This window comes from Petromyzon marinus, chromosome 34 (genome assembly GCF_048934315.1).
Source record: "Petromyzon marinus isolate PM22_M1 ecotype Great Lakes invasive population chromosome 34, UKy_Petmar_22M1.pri1.0, whole genome shotgun sequence".
NCBI lineage: Eukaryota > Metazoa > Chordata > Hyperoartia > Petromyzontiformes > Petromyzontidae > Petromyzon > Petromyzon marinus.
Window position 1 is genome coordinate 9,040,619 of NC_133700.1, and position 15,204 is coordinate 9,055,822.

At 45.6% G+C, this 15,204-nt stretch overlaps 1 protein-coding gene across 2 annotated transcripts; it reads left to right on the forward strand.

The window, feature by feature from the left end:
- Window positions 1–1,209: 1,209 nt before the first annotated feature.
- On the forward strand, window positions 1,210–15,113 carry NDUFS1 (NADH:ubiquinone oxidoreductase core subunit S1). Of its 2 annotated transcripts, none has more exons than XM_032965608.2 (19): window positions 1,210–1,339; window positions 2,251–2,331; window positions 2,997–3,085; window positions 3,447–3,554; window positions 3,810–3,886; window positions 4,028–4,109; window positions 4,343–4,473; window positions 5,147–5,332; window positions 6,267–6,401; window positions 7,597–7,711; window positions 8,650–8,795; window positions 8,927–9,055; window positions 9,495–9,624; window positions 10,151–10,314; window positions 11,128–11,282; window positions 12,247–12,422; window positions 13,398–13,532; window positions 14,055–14,127; window positions 14,631–15,113. In XM_032965608.2, the coding sequence occupies exons 2-19, from the start codon at window positions 2,262–2,264 to the stop codon at window positions 14,714–14,716; spliced, it is 2,187 nt and encodes a 728-aa protein (XP_032821499.2). In that variant the 5' UTR covers window positions 1,210–1,339; window positions 2,251–2,261; the 3' UTR covers window positions 14,717–15,113. The 2 variants fall into 2 exon arrangements, with proteins under 2 accessions (XP_032821499.2, XP_075927812.1); XM_076071697.1 differs by having other exon boundaries at window positions 1,229–1,295.
- The last annotated feature ends 91 nt before the right edge of the window (window positions 15,114–15,204 follow it).

A 15,204-nucleotide genomic window follows, 5' to 3' on the forward strand; every position in this document is an offset into this window, starting at 1 on the left:
AGATTCTCGATAATACAGTTTTTTTAGTTAGATAGTGTAAAATATGTCCTTTAATCTCCATATATATAACAGGCAAAGTTGTGATTATGTGTGTCTGTTCAAAATGTTTAGCGTACTTCCCGACATGCAACAAACTGGAAATTTGCCATGTGGGTACTTTCCAGACTGTACACTATGCAAAATTATAAAAATACACTTTTGATTTTTTGTAGGGGGGGGGGGGGGAGCTCAATGCATCTTTTTCTTGCACGGCAAGTGAGCTGTGACGTCACATCTGTCACGTGACCCGCGCACGTGGAAGCGTAACGCATTGTAGTGTAGTGGTTAGCGCACTGCGCTACAAACCCGGCGACCCGAGTTCGATTCCCGCTCACGGCCACCACCGGTGACGATTATTTCAACCGCTCCTGGGCCTCCCCTAGGTCGACTCAGCCTCAAACGAGTCACTGCTGTGGTGTGTCAACATCGCCACTGGGGAGACAAAGGCGGCCGGGCGTGCTGCTGGCCACCCACCCCCTCGTGAATACATATAAACGACTATGATTATCCATAGTCGTTTAAAAAACGGTTATTTATCCATATAAATAACCGTTTGAGTTATTTATATGGTAATAAACGTACGTTATGCATGCGCATTATGCGATTACATTCTTGTACTTCCTGTCGATTGTGTGTCCTAAAATCGCCGTACCCACGGGAATCCCCTACGAAGTATGGTGACCTGCATCGGCATGCATTTAAGCAATGTATTATTTGATGATTCGCTTACAAGCAGCACGAAGTCTGTAGCTATCCGATCGATAATTGACCAGTAGTACGGTAATTAGTTTTGCACAGAACTTGCAACATTATCAAAATCAATTGAGTGTCCTCGTTGGCACGCGTGTTCCGCTCCTGCTGACAGTTGCATTCTAAATTACTTAATATTCCTTTGTTGTTCCTTCAGTTATATATTTACGCGATGTAACTCAACAAAAAAATACACCGATATTATCGATCATATTGGTCGCGAATGCCTGCTACTTAAGTGTCAAAACATATCAGTGTGAAACATTTCAGATTAATATTCCTTTGTTGTTCCTTCAGTTATATATTTACGCGATCTAACCCAACAAAAAAACACCGATATTATCGATCATATTGGTCGCGAATGCCTGCTACTTAAGTGTCAAAACGTTTCAAATTCTGAACACGAGGAATGCCCCCACCCCACCCCCCACCCCCCGGATGCCCTCTGACCCCGGCCGGATCCGGTTCCACGTTTTGGATTCGGAGGGCAGCAAGGCCTGGGCTCGGTAAAAAGCCTGCGCCCTCAAAACCCCCACACTCAGCAACTCGGGTAAACGTCTTCGCGTTCGTTTTATTTAAAAAAATATTTTACCCGTAAACGAATTCTACGTGTGGCACAATGGCACGGAGAGGCAGCTGGGTGTAGCGTTACGTGCGGTTTAAGTTCGCGCGAAGGGATTTGCGGTGCTTTTAAGAGTTTTGACGCGACGCGGTTCTCTGCCCTTAGCCCACCACCACCACCAAGGTCTGCCCTTGACAGGCGACGGCGGTGCGGAGTTTAAGGCGGCTTTGTTTCGCCACGGTTATTTGTAATAATCACGAACTGTGTTCATCGCTAAAGTAATTGTGCGAAGGGATACGGGTGTTGTTTAAGTCGTTCGTTGAACAACATTGGTGCGGCGTACGATTACGTACGGGGCCCTTCGTAATATGATGACGTTAAGTTCAATGTAACTGGGTTAAAAGCGTTTCTATATACACTTGTGCTTAATTAAGTATAGGTTATATCATCCGTAAGTGTATTGTTATTCTACGCTTCATATCAAAACGTACGCATTGTGTGATTCACTGGACTCTTGTAAACAACAGTACGGAGACGTTAATGCGTGGAGGGCGCTGTTTGTACGCCTCTAATGACCTCTTTACCCTTACTGCTGTGTTCGTATTACGATTAAAGGCTTATTTTTTTGCTCTCAACACAATGAACACAACTTTAGCAACGAAACAAGGCAATATTTACAGCGCTCAGAGTCTTTAATGGAAGTTACTTTTTCTCCAAAATGCGGTATTTTTTTCTATCAATATATAAGTCGTACATGTACTGTACGACATGTCATTGAAATTATAATCCCATTAAGTCCGCAGTCCCGCAATGTATTATTCAATCCGTTATTTCATACAATAACTTTCATTACAGGAAACGTTTACAAAAGTTTGTCGTTGTGCGTGTGACTTTTGCAGGATCTGCAGTAATGCAGCGCATTCGGACCCTGGCCACTTTGGCCAAGAACATGAAGACACCTTTACCCGCTACGCATCAGAGTGAGTGACTTAACCGCATGGAAAATTCATTATTCGTGTTGTTGTGTCGTAGACAGTACAGTATAAGCATACTTGGCTTAAACATGTCAGAGATTCGTCAGAGAGCACATCCGTATTGCAAATGTTTTAGACAACACACTGGGTTCCCTCTGTGTTTGTAATCAGTGATTTAAAACATTTACCCCTGTCAAGAGTAATACATATATTACTTACGTGTTAAATGTATTTTGATTTGTCGTTATTTTCTGTATTTCTATGACATTTATTATCCAGTACTACCCTGGGATAATGTTATATTATTATTGTCATAGAAATGCATGATAATATTTTGCACCAGTGCCATTAAATTGTGTCAGTGGTGAGAAAACACATTAAGATAGAAAGATGAGTGCAGGCTGGAAAACAAATGGATTCAACAACACGCAAAGATGCTGGTGGTCTGCATAAGGGACTGAGAGCTTTTGTAAATGCAATACACATCTTTGAGTGTTAAATCTGACGCCAATTAATTTGACAGCCATGCAATTGTATTCACCGTTTCGTTCTGCATTACGGTGAACAACGTGCGACGTTCACGTTGTTCATCGTGATACCATATTGCAATATATGCATACTCGTGCATATCCTACACCAAATCATTTTAATCTGTGTGATGCCTCTCACAGTTCACACAAGTGCTGCCGCGAGCAATGCGATCGAAGTGTTTGTCGACGGGCAGTCGGTGATGGTTGAGCCGGGCACCACGGTGCTACAGGTGATGAATGTACCTTCAGTTCTCTCTTCCTTTCCTTGTGTTGGGCATTGCATTTTCCAAACCTAGGCTCCATGTTTCTTGATTCATACGCATGTGTTGTGGTAAAAAATTAATGGTTGCTATAAAAAGTCAAACTGCCGCCAATCAGAATTAGTTTTGGAGATAAAAGAGTGTAGTAATGGGCATGCTACTGGGTGTGTGATTACCGTAAATCGAGCATGGGGAAAAGGAGATGGATACGTTTTTTTAGGGATAGGATTGGCTACTGCATCGTTTTTCAGAGGAGTAGTATTTTTCCCTCCAGTGCCACTACAACCAGATTTTATTGAACCCCCTTAACGACTCATTATGTGGACTGCAGGCGTGTGAGAAGGTTGGTATTCAGATCCCACGGTTCTGCTACCATGATCGTCTGTCCATCGCTGGCAACTGCAGGATGTGCCTGGTGGAGATAGAACGGGCACCCAAGGTGGGTCTGCACATTCATTAGTGTTATTACTCAATACAGACAGTACATTTTATTGATTATGTAAAGAAATGTCTTTTTCCTAACTTTATATCATAGTGCACCTTTTCTGTTACAATGTTTCTCTCATGTAAAGAATATTTAAGTGGAATTTTGTGTGTTTAAGGGTCTTGCAGTAACTATACCAATATTTACCATAGTCTACAAAGTGCTGTTAGGTAGAGTAATAATATACCTTTGTAACATCTTGTCTTTCAGCCGGTTGCAGCCTGTGCCATGCCAGTTATGAAGGGCTGGAATATCTTAACAAATTCTGAAAAGACCAAAAAAGCCAGGTACAGCAATGTGCTTTATATCAAAACACGATGAGTGATATAATGTTTGTTTTCGTATGCATGTAGATTGGCTATCAAGAAAAAAAATCCCACCTGTTTCAAAGAGCAAATTTTATATGTTTGGATAATGTCTCCTTACAGGGAAGGTGTGATGGAGTTTCTGCTCGCAAATCATCCCTTGGATTGCCCCATCTGTGACCAAGGTGGCGAGTGTGATCTGCAGGTAAGCCCGCATTCATAAAACCAGACATGAGGTTTAAACTAAGGTTTAATCCTGTGTTGGCTAAAAATTTTTGAACAGCAACATAATAATTAGCACCCAGAACCACAATGGCATACATTTTTTCATACCTCCGATTAGTACGGTTGGCAACATACGGTGCGAAAGAAGTTCAACATGCATACATACGTACCTACACATATACCTTACGTGGAATTGATACCTGCGCACCACAGGACCAGTCGATGATGTTCGGCAGTGATCGGAGCCGTTTCACCGAGGGCAAGCGAGCCGTTGAGGACAAGAACATCGGGCCGCTAGTGAAGACCATCATGACGCGCTGCATCCATTGCACGCGATGCATCAGGTCAATGTGCCACTGTTGTGGAACCTCTGTGTTGGTACCCTTTGGCCAATTGAGATGCATTGACTTGGTAGAGGTGAGCCAGATTGAGTTGGTAAGCTGAGTCAAGTTGCCTTAGCAGATTGTAAGCTCATTAGCAGCACTACTTTGAAGTGTTCTGTTGTCAAGGTGTTGTGTAACATAAAAAAAAGTTAGTTCATTGACTCACAGAAGAAAGAAGTGGGATTCATGCCTGTTTCATGTGAGTTACATGCCTGTTTTTGCATGGTGTGGTGATATCTATGGGCGAAAATGATATTTCTTTACTGGATGTTTTATATATTTAATATATATATTTTATTTTATTGTTTCCCTTCTCCGTGACTTTACCGAAAGAACCAAGAATATGATTCCCTGCAGTCACGAAAGCTTTAAATCAAAATTAAAAAAATAATCTTTGATATAGTGCAGAGCTCCTGTGGCTTCCTAATATTGGAGACAAGAGCATTCCATTTGGTCGCAGAAGCACATCTGAAATCACACAATGCGGTGATTAATACACTGGAACATTTGTGTTTTAACGAAAGAGCGCATTGGGATGTGGTGTTGGTTCAGTGTACACGTTTGGAGTCTAACGCAACTATTAGCTTAGTGATTCGCAAAGACCGTGCTTTGTCCCGGCGTTGGTGCACGCTAGGTTCGGGAGCGAGGTGGCCGGCGTGGACGACCTAGGCACGACAGGCCGTGGCAGCGACATGCAGGTCGGCACCTACATTGAGAAGATGTTCCACTCGGAGCTCTCGGGCAACGTCATTGACCTGTGCCCCGTGGGGGCCCTCACCTCCAAGCCCTACTCCTTCACCGCCCGCCCATGGGAAACAAGGTCCCTCTGCCTTCATTATTTCGCCTTTGCTGTGCACGTTTTGTAGTTTGCTGTGATGGTTTGGGGTACCCCGGTGAATTTGTGAAGTCTCTTTTAAGTTTCAGGGGTGCTTGGTGAGTTTCCAGTCCTTGGGCGGTGACGCGGCCTCGTGCTTGTTGCAGAGGTTCACGGTTAAATTTATTGGCCGCCATGGTTATTATTGCGGGTGTAAAAACCATGATACTACGTGTCATCTGCTTCACAGTGGACGTGAAAAATCCCCTGATGTCATTTGCGAGAATAAGCCATTGTGTGCTGGTGTCGCGGTCCAAATTTACCAAATTCTAAAATTATTCAATTTAGTTTATGCATAGAAATCATCACCCCCTTCTGACAGACGAATTCCCCGTTTGCAGGCCAGGTGCTGAATCACCCATGTGCCCTCAGAGACAGCTGCCGCTCGTGGTGCCCTTTCAACTGTTTGAGATGATGATGTAAAGCGCTCTTGAGATGTCAGCATAGAGAGTGCTATATCAAACGCAGATCATTATACAGAGGTTATCTCCCTCGCCCGGTTTGCAGTAGGTCGTGGGTTCGATCCCAAACCTGACACCTGCATATTTATAGTTTGCATGTTTTCTCTCCATAGTCACGTGGATTTTGTCTCCCTTTTATCCAGTTTTGCCCTCCACATTTATAAACGTGCATTTAGATTATTTGGATATTATAAATCCCACACTTCGATGAGCGGGCTTTAGCTGGTAAATAAAACATAGTTTAGTTTCAAATTGGGCAGCTGTAGCACTGTATCAAAATCCAAATCAGAATCTTTATTTAGACTTGAGGAATCTGATGAACTATGAAGCTCTTTTTCAAAGATGTCCAGTATGGGAGGATGTGTTGAGGTTGCCGTTTTGCCATCACGGACACCTTACCATCACATTGCCGTGTGCAGGAAGACCGAGTCGGTGGACGTGCTGGACGCCGTTGGCAGTAACATTGTGGTGAGCACGCGTGGTGGCGAGGTTATGCGCATCCTGCCACGCCTGCACGAGGACATCAACGAGGAGTGGATATCCGACAAGACCAGGTGAGGGTGCCCCGGGGTCTGTTCCACCTTCGTTTGTTAGTGGGTGACAAATACCGGATGATATAGGATGAGGTGAAAAACTAAATTAAGCTGCATGGGGAATATGGGAGAACAACATCTCACTCAGTTTAACACGTAGGCTTTCACGACCAATATCATCCGTAATACAGGTTTTTTGGGTTATATCGTGTAAATATATAAATTTGTCGTTAAACCCACCACCACCTGACACAACCAATTAGTAATGTTCGTCACGTAAACAGAACATGCCAATTCGTTACTTGTACAGCACACCGGTGTGTTGGAGAGCAAAGCCACAACATTTACAATCTTTTCTTGGACATCTCACTCACTGAAGAGATCATGAATCACAGTGGTCTCTTGCTTATAAAAAGTTGACAAAACTCAGAAAAAAAATATCTGTCACCTTTTAGATGCGTGCATAATATTACTTTGAAGCTTTTTTCATGAAAAAAATACTTTTAGTGTCGCAAATAATAGCACCGCCATCGTGTGCTACAATGAAGTCTTAAAACGTATGAATGTAGCATCACTAGAGCAACTTAATGATGAGATTGACCAAAATTTTACTCTGTGATTTATTTTTCACGCAAACAAACGATCTAACTCGGGATGAACAGACGGGAACACCGCTTAAGGACTTATCCAACAAGTTCGCACCTGTTTTACGAATTGAGTCATCCTCAAAAGAGGGTACTGAATTTTATGATTCACCTACTGATCGACTTTTTCCTTGGAAAAGTGCGATAGCTAGACGAGTGTTAACGCCACCACATCCTGCGTGACGGGGTCCTGGAAGTACGGCCGTAGAGGCTGTCGCAGCAGGGGGTATAAATTTCGATTTAAAGCTTTCGTGACTGCAATGATTCATCTTCTTTGGTTCTTTCGGACAGCGCTGTCCTACCAGACAGTCTCGTCCCTTCACCTGATGAAGGCCGCTTGTGTTGTGGCCGAAACGTCGTGAGAATATTATTGTGTTATTTTATTTTATCAATTTATTATTTTATTCTCATTTTACGTGACTTTACCGAAAGAACCAAAGAAGAAGCAGGGGGTATGTACGTATGTACGTTGAACTTCTTTCGCACCGTACATAGTCAACCGTGTTAATCGGGGGTGCGGGGGAAGGGCAACAAACTTAAGTGACCGATGTCAAGCTTGCCCCCCTTTGCAGGTTTGCGTACGATGGCCTCAAGAGGCAGAGGCTCACGCAGCCGATGTTGAGAGACGATCAGGGCCGCCTGGTGCCCTGCGGGTGGGAGGAGGCGTTGGGTCGAGCAGCGGGCGCGGTGAGTTTATCCTTTCCCTCACTTCTAACGGAGAATCCCCTTTCTCGGGCCGAGTCGACCCAGGGCAGGGTTCTTCAGCTGTATTTTCCGGCGGGCCACGAAGTGAGATTGGCGTGTGCTGCAGCAAGTGACGTTATTGAAAAAAAAAAACAATTGTAGCCTTTTGCTTTTTTTCTAACTCCCATATGAAGACACTACAGTCTGTAAATCATGTGATAGCTAATCTATACCTCCTGTCTCCAGGTCTCTTAATTCTTTGTGTGTATTGATTTTGTCTCACGAATCTTTATCACATGTATACAGTGTTGTTATCTGTGTCTCTCTCTTATCTGATTAATGTGTATCTCTGATTCTGTGAGCCATTATCTCATCAGGCCAATGTCAAAGCAGTTAAAACTGCCCCCTCTTAAGTAATTTTATCCTCTATGTATTTATTCCATGAAAAAAAAATTGTCTCGGTGAATTCTCACCTTGGTATAAGGCTACGTATCTACCAACCTGTATTCCTATCGAAAAACAAAGACAAAGATCCCCCTTATAGCCTGACCAGACTTTTGGGGCAAGTGCTGTTAGCGAGCACCGATGAAGGCCGGAATGGTACATGAGGGGGTAAGTCGCCTTTGTCTCCCAAGTGCCGATGTTTACACACCGCACCAGGTACTCATTTTAGGCTGAGTCGACCTTGAGGAGACCCAGCACCGGTTCAGATAATTATCACTGGTGTTGGCCATGGGACGCAATCGAACCCGTGCTGCTGGGTTCGTAACACTACAAGCTACCCGCTACATGAATGCTCCCTACCCACACACACACATTCACCTACCCATTTACTCACCAATCCACCTGCCTGCCCAGATACCTAGTCACCTAATTGCCCACTTAGTGACCCGCTTGCCCACGCACTGGCTAATGACCCCGTGTTGTATCTCTGGATTCAGTTGCACGGAGTCTCTGGGAGTGAGATCGCGGCGATCGCGGGCGGATTGGCGGACGCCGAGTCCTTGGTGGCCCTGAAAGACCTGCTCAACAAGCTGGACAGCGAGAGCCTCTGCACGGAGGAGATTTTTCCCATGTCTGGTGCTGGGTGAGCTGTGGCACCGCAGAGACGCCGACATTGACAGCGAAACGGTGTTTTGGATTTTTAGTGTTAGATGGCAGCATTTGGCCAGCCGCTCTTGTACCGTAAACACCGTGTGTGTTGGATTGGAATCGCAGCACTGACTTGCGGTCGAACTACCTGCTGAATACGAGCATCGCGGGCGTGGAGGAGGCGGACGTGCTGCTGCTCGTGGGGACTAACCCGCGCTACGAAGCGCCACTCTTCAACACGCGCATCCGCAAGAGGTCAGCCGTCCACGAACGCCTTATCCATTCGCACCTTTCACTCTCATATCCGCTGTCTCGCTCCCTTTGCGCATTTCCTCTCTCACCTGCACACTCTTTACACGCTCGCTCACCGGCTCACTTGCGCCCTCGCCAGTTCACTCGCTCCGTTGCCTGCTCACTTTCATTTTCTCATATTTCCTATCCGCTGTCTCGTCCGTTCAGACACGGTTTTGCCCACTCATTCATGTCCTCGCTCGAACGCTCTCATTCGCTCATTCACTCCCTTGTTTGCTCACCCTTGCCTCTTCACTAGCTTGACTGCCGCTCACCTGCGCACTCACTTGTTTACCTGCTCATTCACATGTCCACCGGCTCGCCAGCCTTCCCATTCACCTGGTCGCCTGTTCACAGTTTGAACTGCGTTGCACATTTCGGTTGTCTGTATGTGTCTTGGCAGCTGGCTGCACAACGAGCTGCAGGTGGCTGTTGTGGGCACCAAGGTGGACTTGACCTACACCTACGAGCACCTGGGTGACTCCCCACAGGTTTTGAAGGATCTGGCCTCTGGGACGCACCCCTTCGCAAAGGTACAGGGAGCAAATGTGCGACCGTGAACAAGTCAAATCAAATACGCAATCAATCGATATCCTATTTATTTATCCAATAAACAGACTGCTAAAATGTTTTCTTGCTTTTGTAGACAAAGGCTAAATGCCAGTGTACTTAAAATGTCGTACCTGTGTGGTTAGACGAGGTGGTAAAGGTGAGGAGCATTCGTGAGGGATGAATATAACTGCAAGATAAAAAATGTATTTTGCTCTACTTCCCTCTGCTGTCCACCACGTAGCTGTCCACCACGTAGTACAGCGTCGCAGTTATCTTGGACAAATTACGCATCGTGGTTGTCCAAGCGTTATACTGGCTCGACGCTGCTTACCTTCCGAGATCTGACAAGACCGCGTGCATTCCGGGTGATTTGACCATCGACCCGTGTAACATATACGGAGTACAAAATCTGGATGGTAATTATGATTATTATTGTTCTGATCGGACCAATGCCAAGAGAGCCAATTATAGCGCTCATCATGATGATGATGGTGATGCGTTATCCAGGTTCTCGCGGCTGCCAAGAAGCCCATGGTGGTGGTGGGCAGTGCCGTTCTGCAGCGCGGCGACGGGGCTGCGGTCCACGCAGCAGTGAGTGCCATCGCACAGACCGCCCGCCTTGCCATCGCTGGCGCCTCCCCCGAGTGGAAGGTCCTCAACGTCCTGCACAGGTAATGCCCAGTGGCTTCTGACCAGTTGTGTGGAGTAGATAGGACGAGGGGGCCGGCAGCTTGCGGCTCCGTAGCTGCGTGCGGCTCTTTAAGGACTGCTTCGTGACGTTATTTACTAGGGGCCACCGTCTCGTATTCACGTGCTTTGCGGCTCTTTAAATATTCATTTTTTTTTGTTTTTATCGAATTCTAGAAAATGCCAACCCCTGAGATAGGAGAAAAATAACCATTACTTGATCATTTAGGTTTTATGTTAGAATAAAACCCTGGCTAGCTCGACTAATAGGGGGGAGCCCTGGTCTTGTGAGCTGAATGTACAGACCATGACATTCGGTGTGCTCTACAATACTGCATATCGGTGCGAGGGTGCGCCGCACGATTGATGTTATGTTCTAGGTTGTATTAAATGACAATATATACGTGATTGCTTATGATGCTAAACAGAGCTCCGTCATAAAGAAGTAGTGCTCTTGCCAAGAACATTAGGGCATTCCAGCAGTATTGTTTTAACCCTATTGATGAAACCTGCAAGGCCAAAACTGGTGGTGTAGAGTTTTGATAGCTTAAACAAATGCCGTCGGATAACACTGGCCTGGAAATCCATATGTTATTGGGTTAAAATGTATTTTAATTGGAGAGACAAATGGAAGTTTCTCTAATTACCCATAATTAGCCACAACAGTGCTTCAAGAGTTACGCAATTTTCTAGAGAGGTGGTTATTCCCAAAAACGTATTTTTGACTCTCAACCTGGTATGCGATAAAATAATTTTCGTTGCACGCTCTGGAAGAGTGATTGTTGCCGTCTGTTCAGAGTGGCGAGTCAGGTGGCTGCCTTGGACCTGGGCTACAAGGCGGGCGTGGACGCTGTCCGTAAGAACCCTCCCAAGGTGCTGTACCTGCTGGGGGCTGATGGGGAGACTGTGACGCGTGCACACCTGCCTAAGGGCTCCTTCGTCATCTATCAAGGTGAGAGCCCCAAACTGTGATGCCTTCAAAAATAAGTTGGGGTCATTTAAACCAAATATCCCAGGATTTGATATACAGTGGACTCTCGATTTGTCCGCGTGCGGTTTATCCGATTTGCAGATTAACTGCGCACCTGAGATTTTGACGTAAATTAATAACTCGTGGATTTTCTCTGATGCACAAATTAATATTATAAAAACAGTTTTACATTGTTATTCTTGGAAATGTTTGTTACAGTAAGGTACACCAGTCGCATATCTTTACAATAGTGGGCGGAGTTTGATTGATGTTGATTGACGTGGCTCTGCTGCTTTCCACTCAGTAGGCCGAGTCTTCTGCGCGGGAGCAGGAAAGTTTTATAACTGAGCACGCGCATCGATCGGTTGATCGTTAGTTTTTGGCATAGAGATCCGTGTAAAAAGGATATTTTTGGATTTTCCGCGGCCATCCTCCCCATCATTAGCACGGATAATCGAGAGTCTACTGTACCTTGTATTGTGCTACTGTTGATTTATTGAATGGTGTTTGGTGGGGAGAGGTAGGGATTGGCTCTGCGTATGTGTGATTGGCCAATGACCAAATTAGCCTGAATGCTCCCAAATTCTCATTGTATGTCGGAAGCTAATCTGGTTTGAGCCTGGAGAGCATTTGGATGGGTAACTATCACACAAGCAGATTGTCATAAGACTTGCAGAGCAAGTGCAGTACAGCAACATTCATCATTGAACTCCAATTGGATACTCCAGCATGCCTTCACCAACCCCGTACTGACCAGCGTGCTGACGTATGCTGAATACTTACGACTAAGCACGTCTAGCAGTGGATTTATTCAAGGACTGTACTTGTACATACTCGATTGGCTTTGGAATCCCAGAGTTATTTCCAGCAGCCCATAACGCACACGCCTTCCTGTATCGACTGTGGTGAACACGCCCACCCCTGCCCCCTCTCTGTGTTGCCACAGGCCACCACGGGGACACGGGTGCCCCCATGGCCGACGTAATCCTGCCCGGCGCGGCCTACACCGAGAAGACGGCGACGTACGTCAACACAGAGGGACGTGCCCAGATGACGCACACGGCCATCACGCCACCCGGCATGGCGCGCGAGGACTGGAAGATCATCCGCGCACTCTCGGAGGTGGGGGCTTAGTCGGTGATGGCTCGTGGGACTGATTGGATTGGTGAGGCTGCCTGCTGGGGTTTGGTGAGGTTCGTGGGATTGGTGAAGCTTTGGAGGAGCTCGTAGGGTTGGTGGGGCTGTTTGGCTTGATGACGAGGCTGGTTGGTGACTTGACCTACGTGACTTTACCGAATAGAACCAAAGAGTATGGATCCTTGCAGTCACGAAAGCTTCAAATCTAGAATTGTGGTCTGAGGGTTGACTAAATTGGTGGGCTGTTTGGATTCATGTGCCTGGTGTGGCTTGTGGAGCTCATGCAGCTGGTATGGATGGTGGGGGTTTGTGCCATAGCTGTGTTTTGTGCAGCTGGTGTGCTTTGTTTGGATTGGCTTTGTTAGTGGGACTGTTTGATTTTTTTGGCTGTGTGGGGGTTGGTGTTCATATACAGGGTGCTTAAAAGAATGTTAACACTTATATGGGACTATCGTTTTTAATGGAAAAAGAACAGATAGTATACTGTTACATGATAACAAACGTATGCTAATAGCTTCAAAAATTCAGAGTATTCGCTTGTTTGCCATCATTGTCAACGCATGCCTGGAATCTTCTCCAGGTGGTCTCCAGACAGAGACCAGAGGCACATTTGTGGTATTGTTCCAAATTCTCAGAAGTGTTAACATTTTTTAAAGCACCCTGTATTGTTAGGGCCGTTATGTATGGTGTGTTGGTGTGGGTTTGGTGTGACTAGTGCAGTTGGTGGGAACTCGGTGGTTGTTATAGCAGGTATAGTTGCAGGGTTGGTGGCTGGTATAGCTGGTGTGGCTGATGGTGGATCTGATCGGGCTGACAGTGGTTGGTGGCTTTAGTTGGGCCGGTGGGGTCTGGATGCCGGATGGGATTGGTGTGGTCTCGTCAAGCCGCCGAAACCGGTGGTTCCTCTAAACCTTGGAAAACGCCGGCTTCCCCGACACCCCTGGGATTGACGTGCGGCAGGTGGCCGAGATGACCCTGCCGTACGACTCGCTGAAAGAGGTGCGGAAGCGTCTGGCCGAGGTGTCCCCCAACCTGGTCCGCTACAACGATGTGGAGGAGGCAAACTACTTCACTCAGGCGACCGAGATGGCCAAGGTCTGTCTCCTCTGGCATTCCATAGTTCACCTCATGCACCCAAGAATAAGGATTTTGTGCTTATTTTGCGCTTGAATGCAAAGCATCAATTAATACAATATATTGCTGTGTTGAAAAAAAAATTCCGTGTCATTGCACAAGACGTGCGTTTGTTTTATGAGTCCCTGGAAACTCGACTGAATTTTAAGATAAGTTCAACAAAGGTTACAAGTCAGAAATAAGATGGTAAAACAATCCCAAGTTCCACATGAGACAACTCGAGGCTGACTTGGTGCCCCTATTTCAAAGTGTGACATTTCACTCAATGCCCTGTTCTACCATATAAAATATTAAACTGGTGAAATGTATACCATTTACAGTTTATAGAGTCTAAATGCCTAGTGCATTGCAGTCTTCTATTGTTTGATGTGGTGTTAGATGCAAACCTTCGTTTTGCCCGCATGCATTGTGTATTGAAAGTGTGTTGAACCATGTCCATTGCCTCGTATCACTGTGGGCTGATGTTGTATTGTCTGCTTGCAGCTGGTGAACCACGAGCTGTTAAATGAGCCCCTGCAGCCTCCACAGCTGACATTGAAGGACTTCTACATGACAGGTCATTGTTGCAATGTGTTGTCGTTACACTTATTAACAATAATCATTGTGCTACTGAAATCAAAAGGAGAGTAATGCAATTGCAGGTATTTTACAGGTTTGTCGTATAGCACGGTTGGCTACGTATGGCGTGAAATAAGTTGTACATACATAAACACATAAGGTGGTTTGTGTAGTGCAGAGCAGTAGAAGTTAATTTATGCACGTGCCACACATGCCGAAGCACAACTCACTCGTAACGCACCATGTATATTCATATTACCACACTAAAGCACATTCATACGCCCCACCCATACTCACACACTACTCGCATGCAAACTGCATTCCACACTCACCTACTTAAACACACTAATCCACATTCATGCACATTACTCACCCACAAGCAGATATTCACATTGCTTTCCTCCACACACAATCAATTTTTTTTAACACACTACTCGCCTGTATACACATGCACCTATTCACCACACATGAACTTCTGTTTGTGCGTGTTCTTTCTCGCAGACTCCATCAGCCGGGCCTCCCAAACCATGGCGAAGTGTGTGAAGGCGGTGTCGGAGGGAGTCAGGGCTGTCAAGGAGCCCCTCTGAGCAAACGGCAAAAAATAAAAAAAATTGTCCACCGCAATGGATGGACTAATGGCGTCACTTGGAGATAGAGGCTGAGCCTCCCTTGTTACACCATTGTGGGTGGATGTTTAGCTTCTTGCTAGGGATAAGCGTAAACCGAGCTGATTTATTGTTTAGGCTGGTCTCCATTTTACATCACTTGTGACGCTGGTAAAAATAAGTGTGGTCCCTTCTAAAAAATATCAACCAAGCACATAGTCCAAGGTAATAACCACGTCTCTTGCATGGTCATCCACGTCTGTAAATGGCGTTAATTAAAATGAAAAGAGCTTTTGCTGTGAATACTGGCACAAGTACCTTTACGCTGTTGTAGAGTGCTTGGTTGTCTCCGTTATAAATAAAGCCTCGTCTAAACACATACGATTAATTGTCAAGTTAATTTAAACGTTAACGGTGTACCCCAACAATGCATTACACATTAAGAGTAGCGTATGATACTTGATAAGGAA

Excerpts from the sequence above, each read along its gene's own strand:
- NDUFS1 (XM_032965608.2), top strand. The coding sequence starts at position 2,262 with ATGCAGCGCATTCGGACCCTGGCCACTTTGGCCAAGAACATGAAGACA. Across the intron at positions 3,086-3,446 it reads CGGGCACCACGGTGCTACAG|GCGTGTGAGAAGGTTGGTAT; the intron begins GTGATGAATGTA and ends TGTGGACTGCAG. Across the intron at positions 6,402-7,596 it reads TGGATATCCGACAAGACCAG|GTTTGCGTACGATGGCCTCA; the intron begins GTGAGGGTGCCC and ends CCCCCTTTGCAG.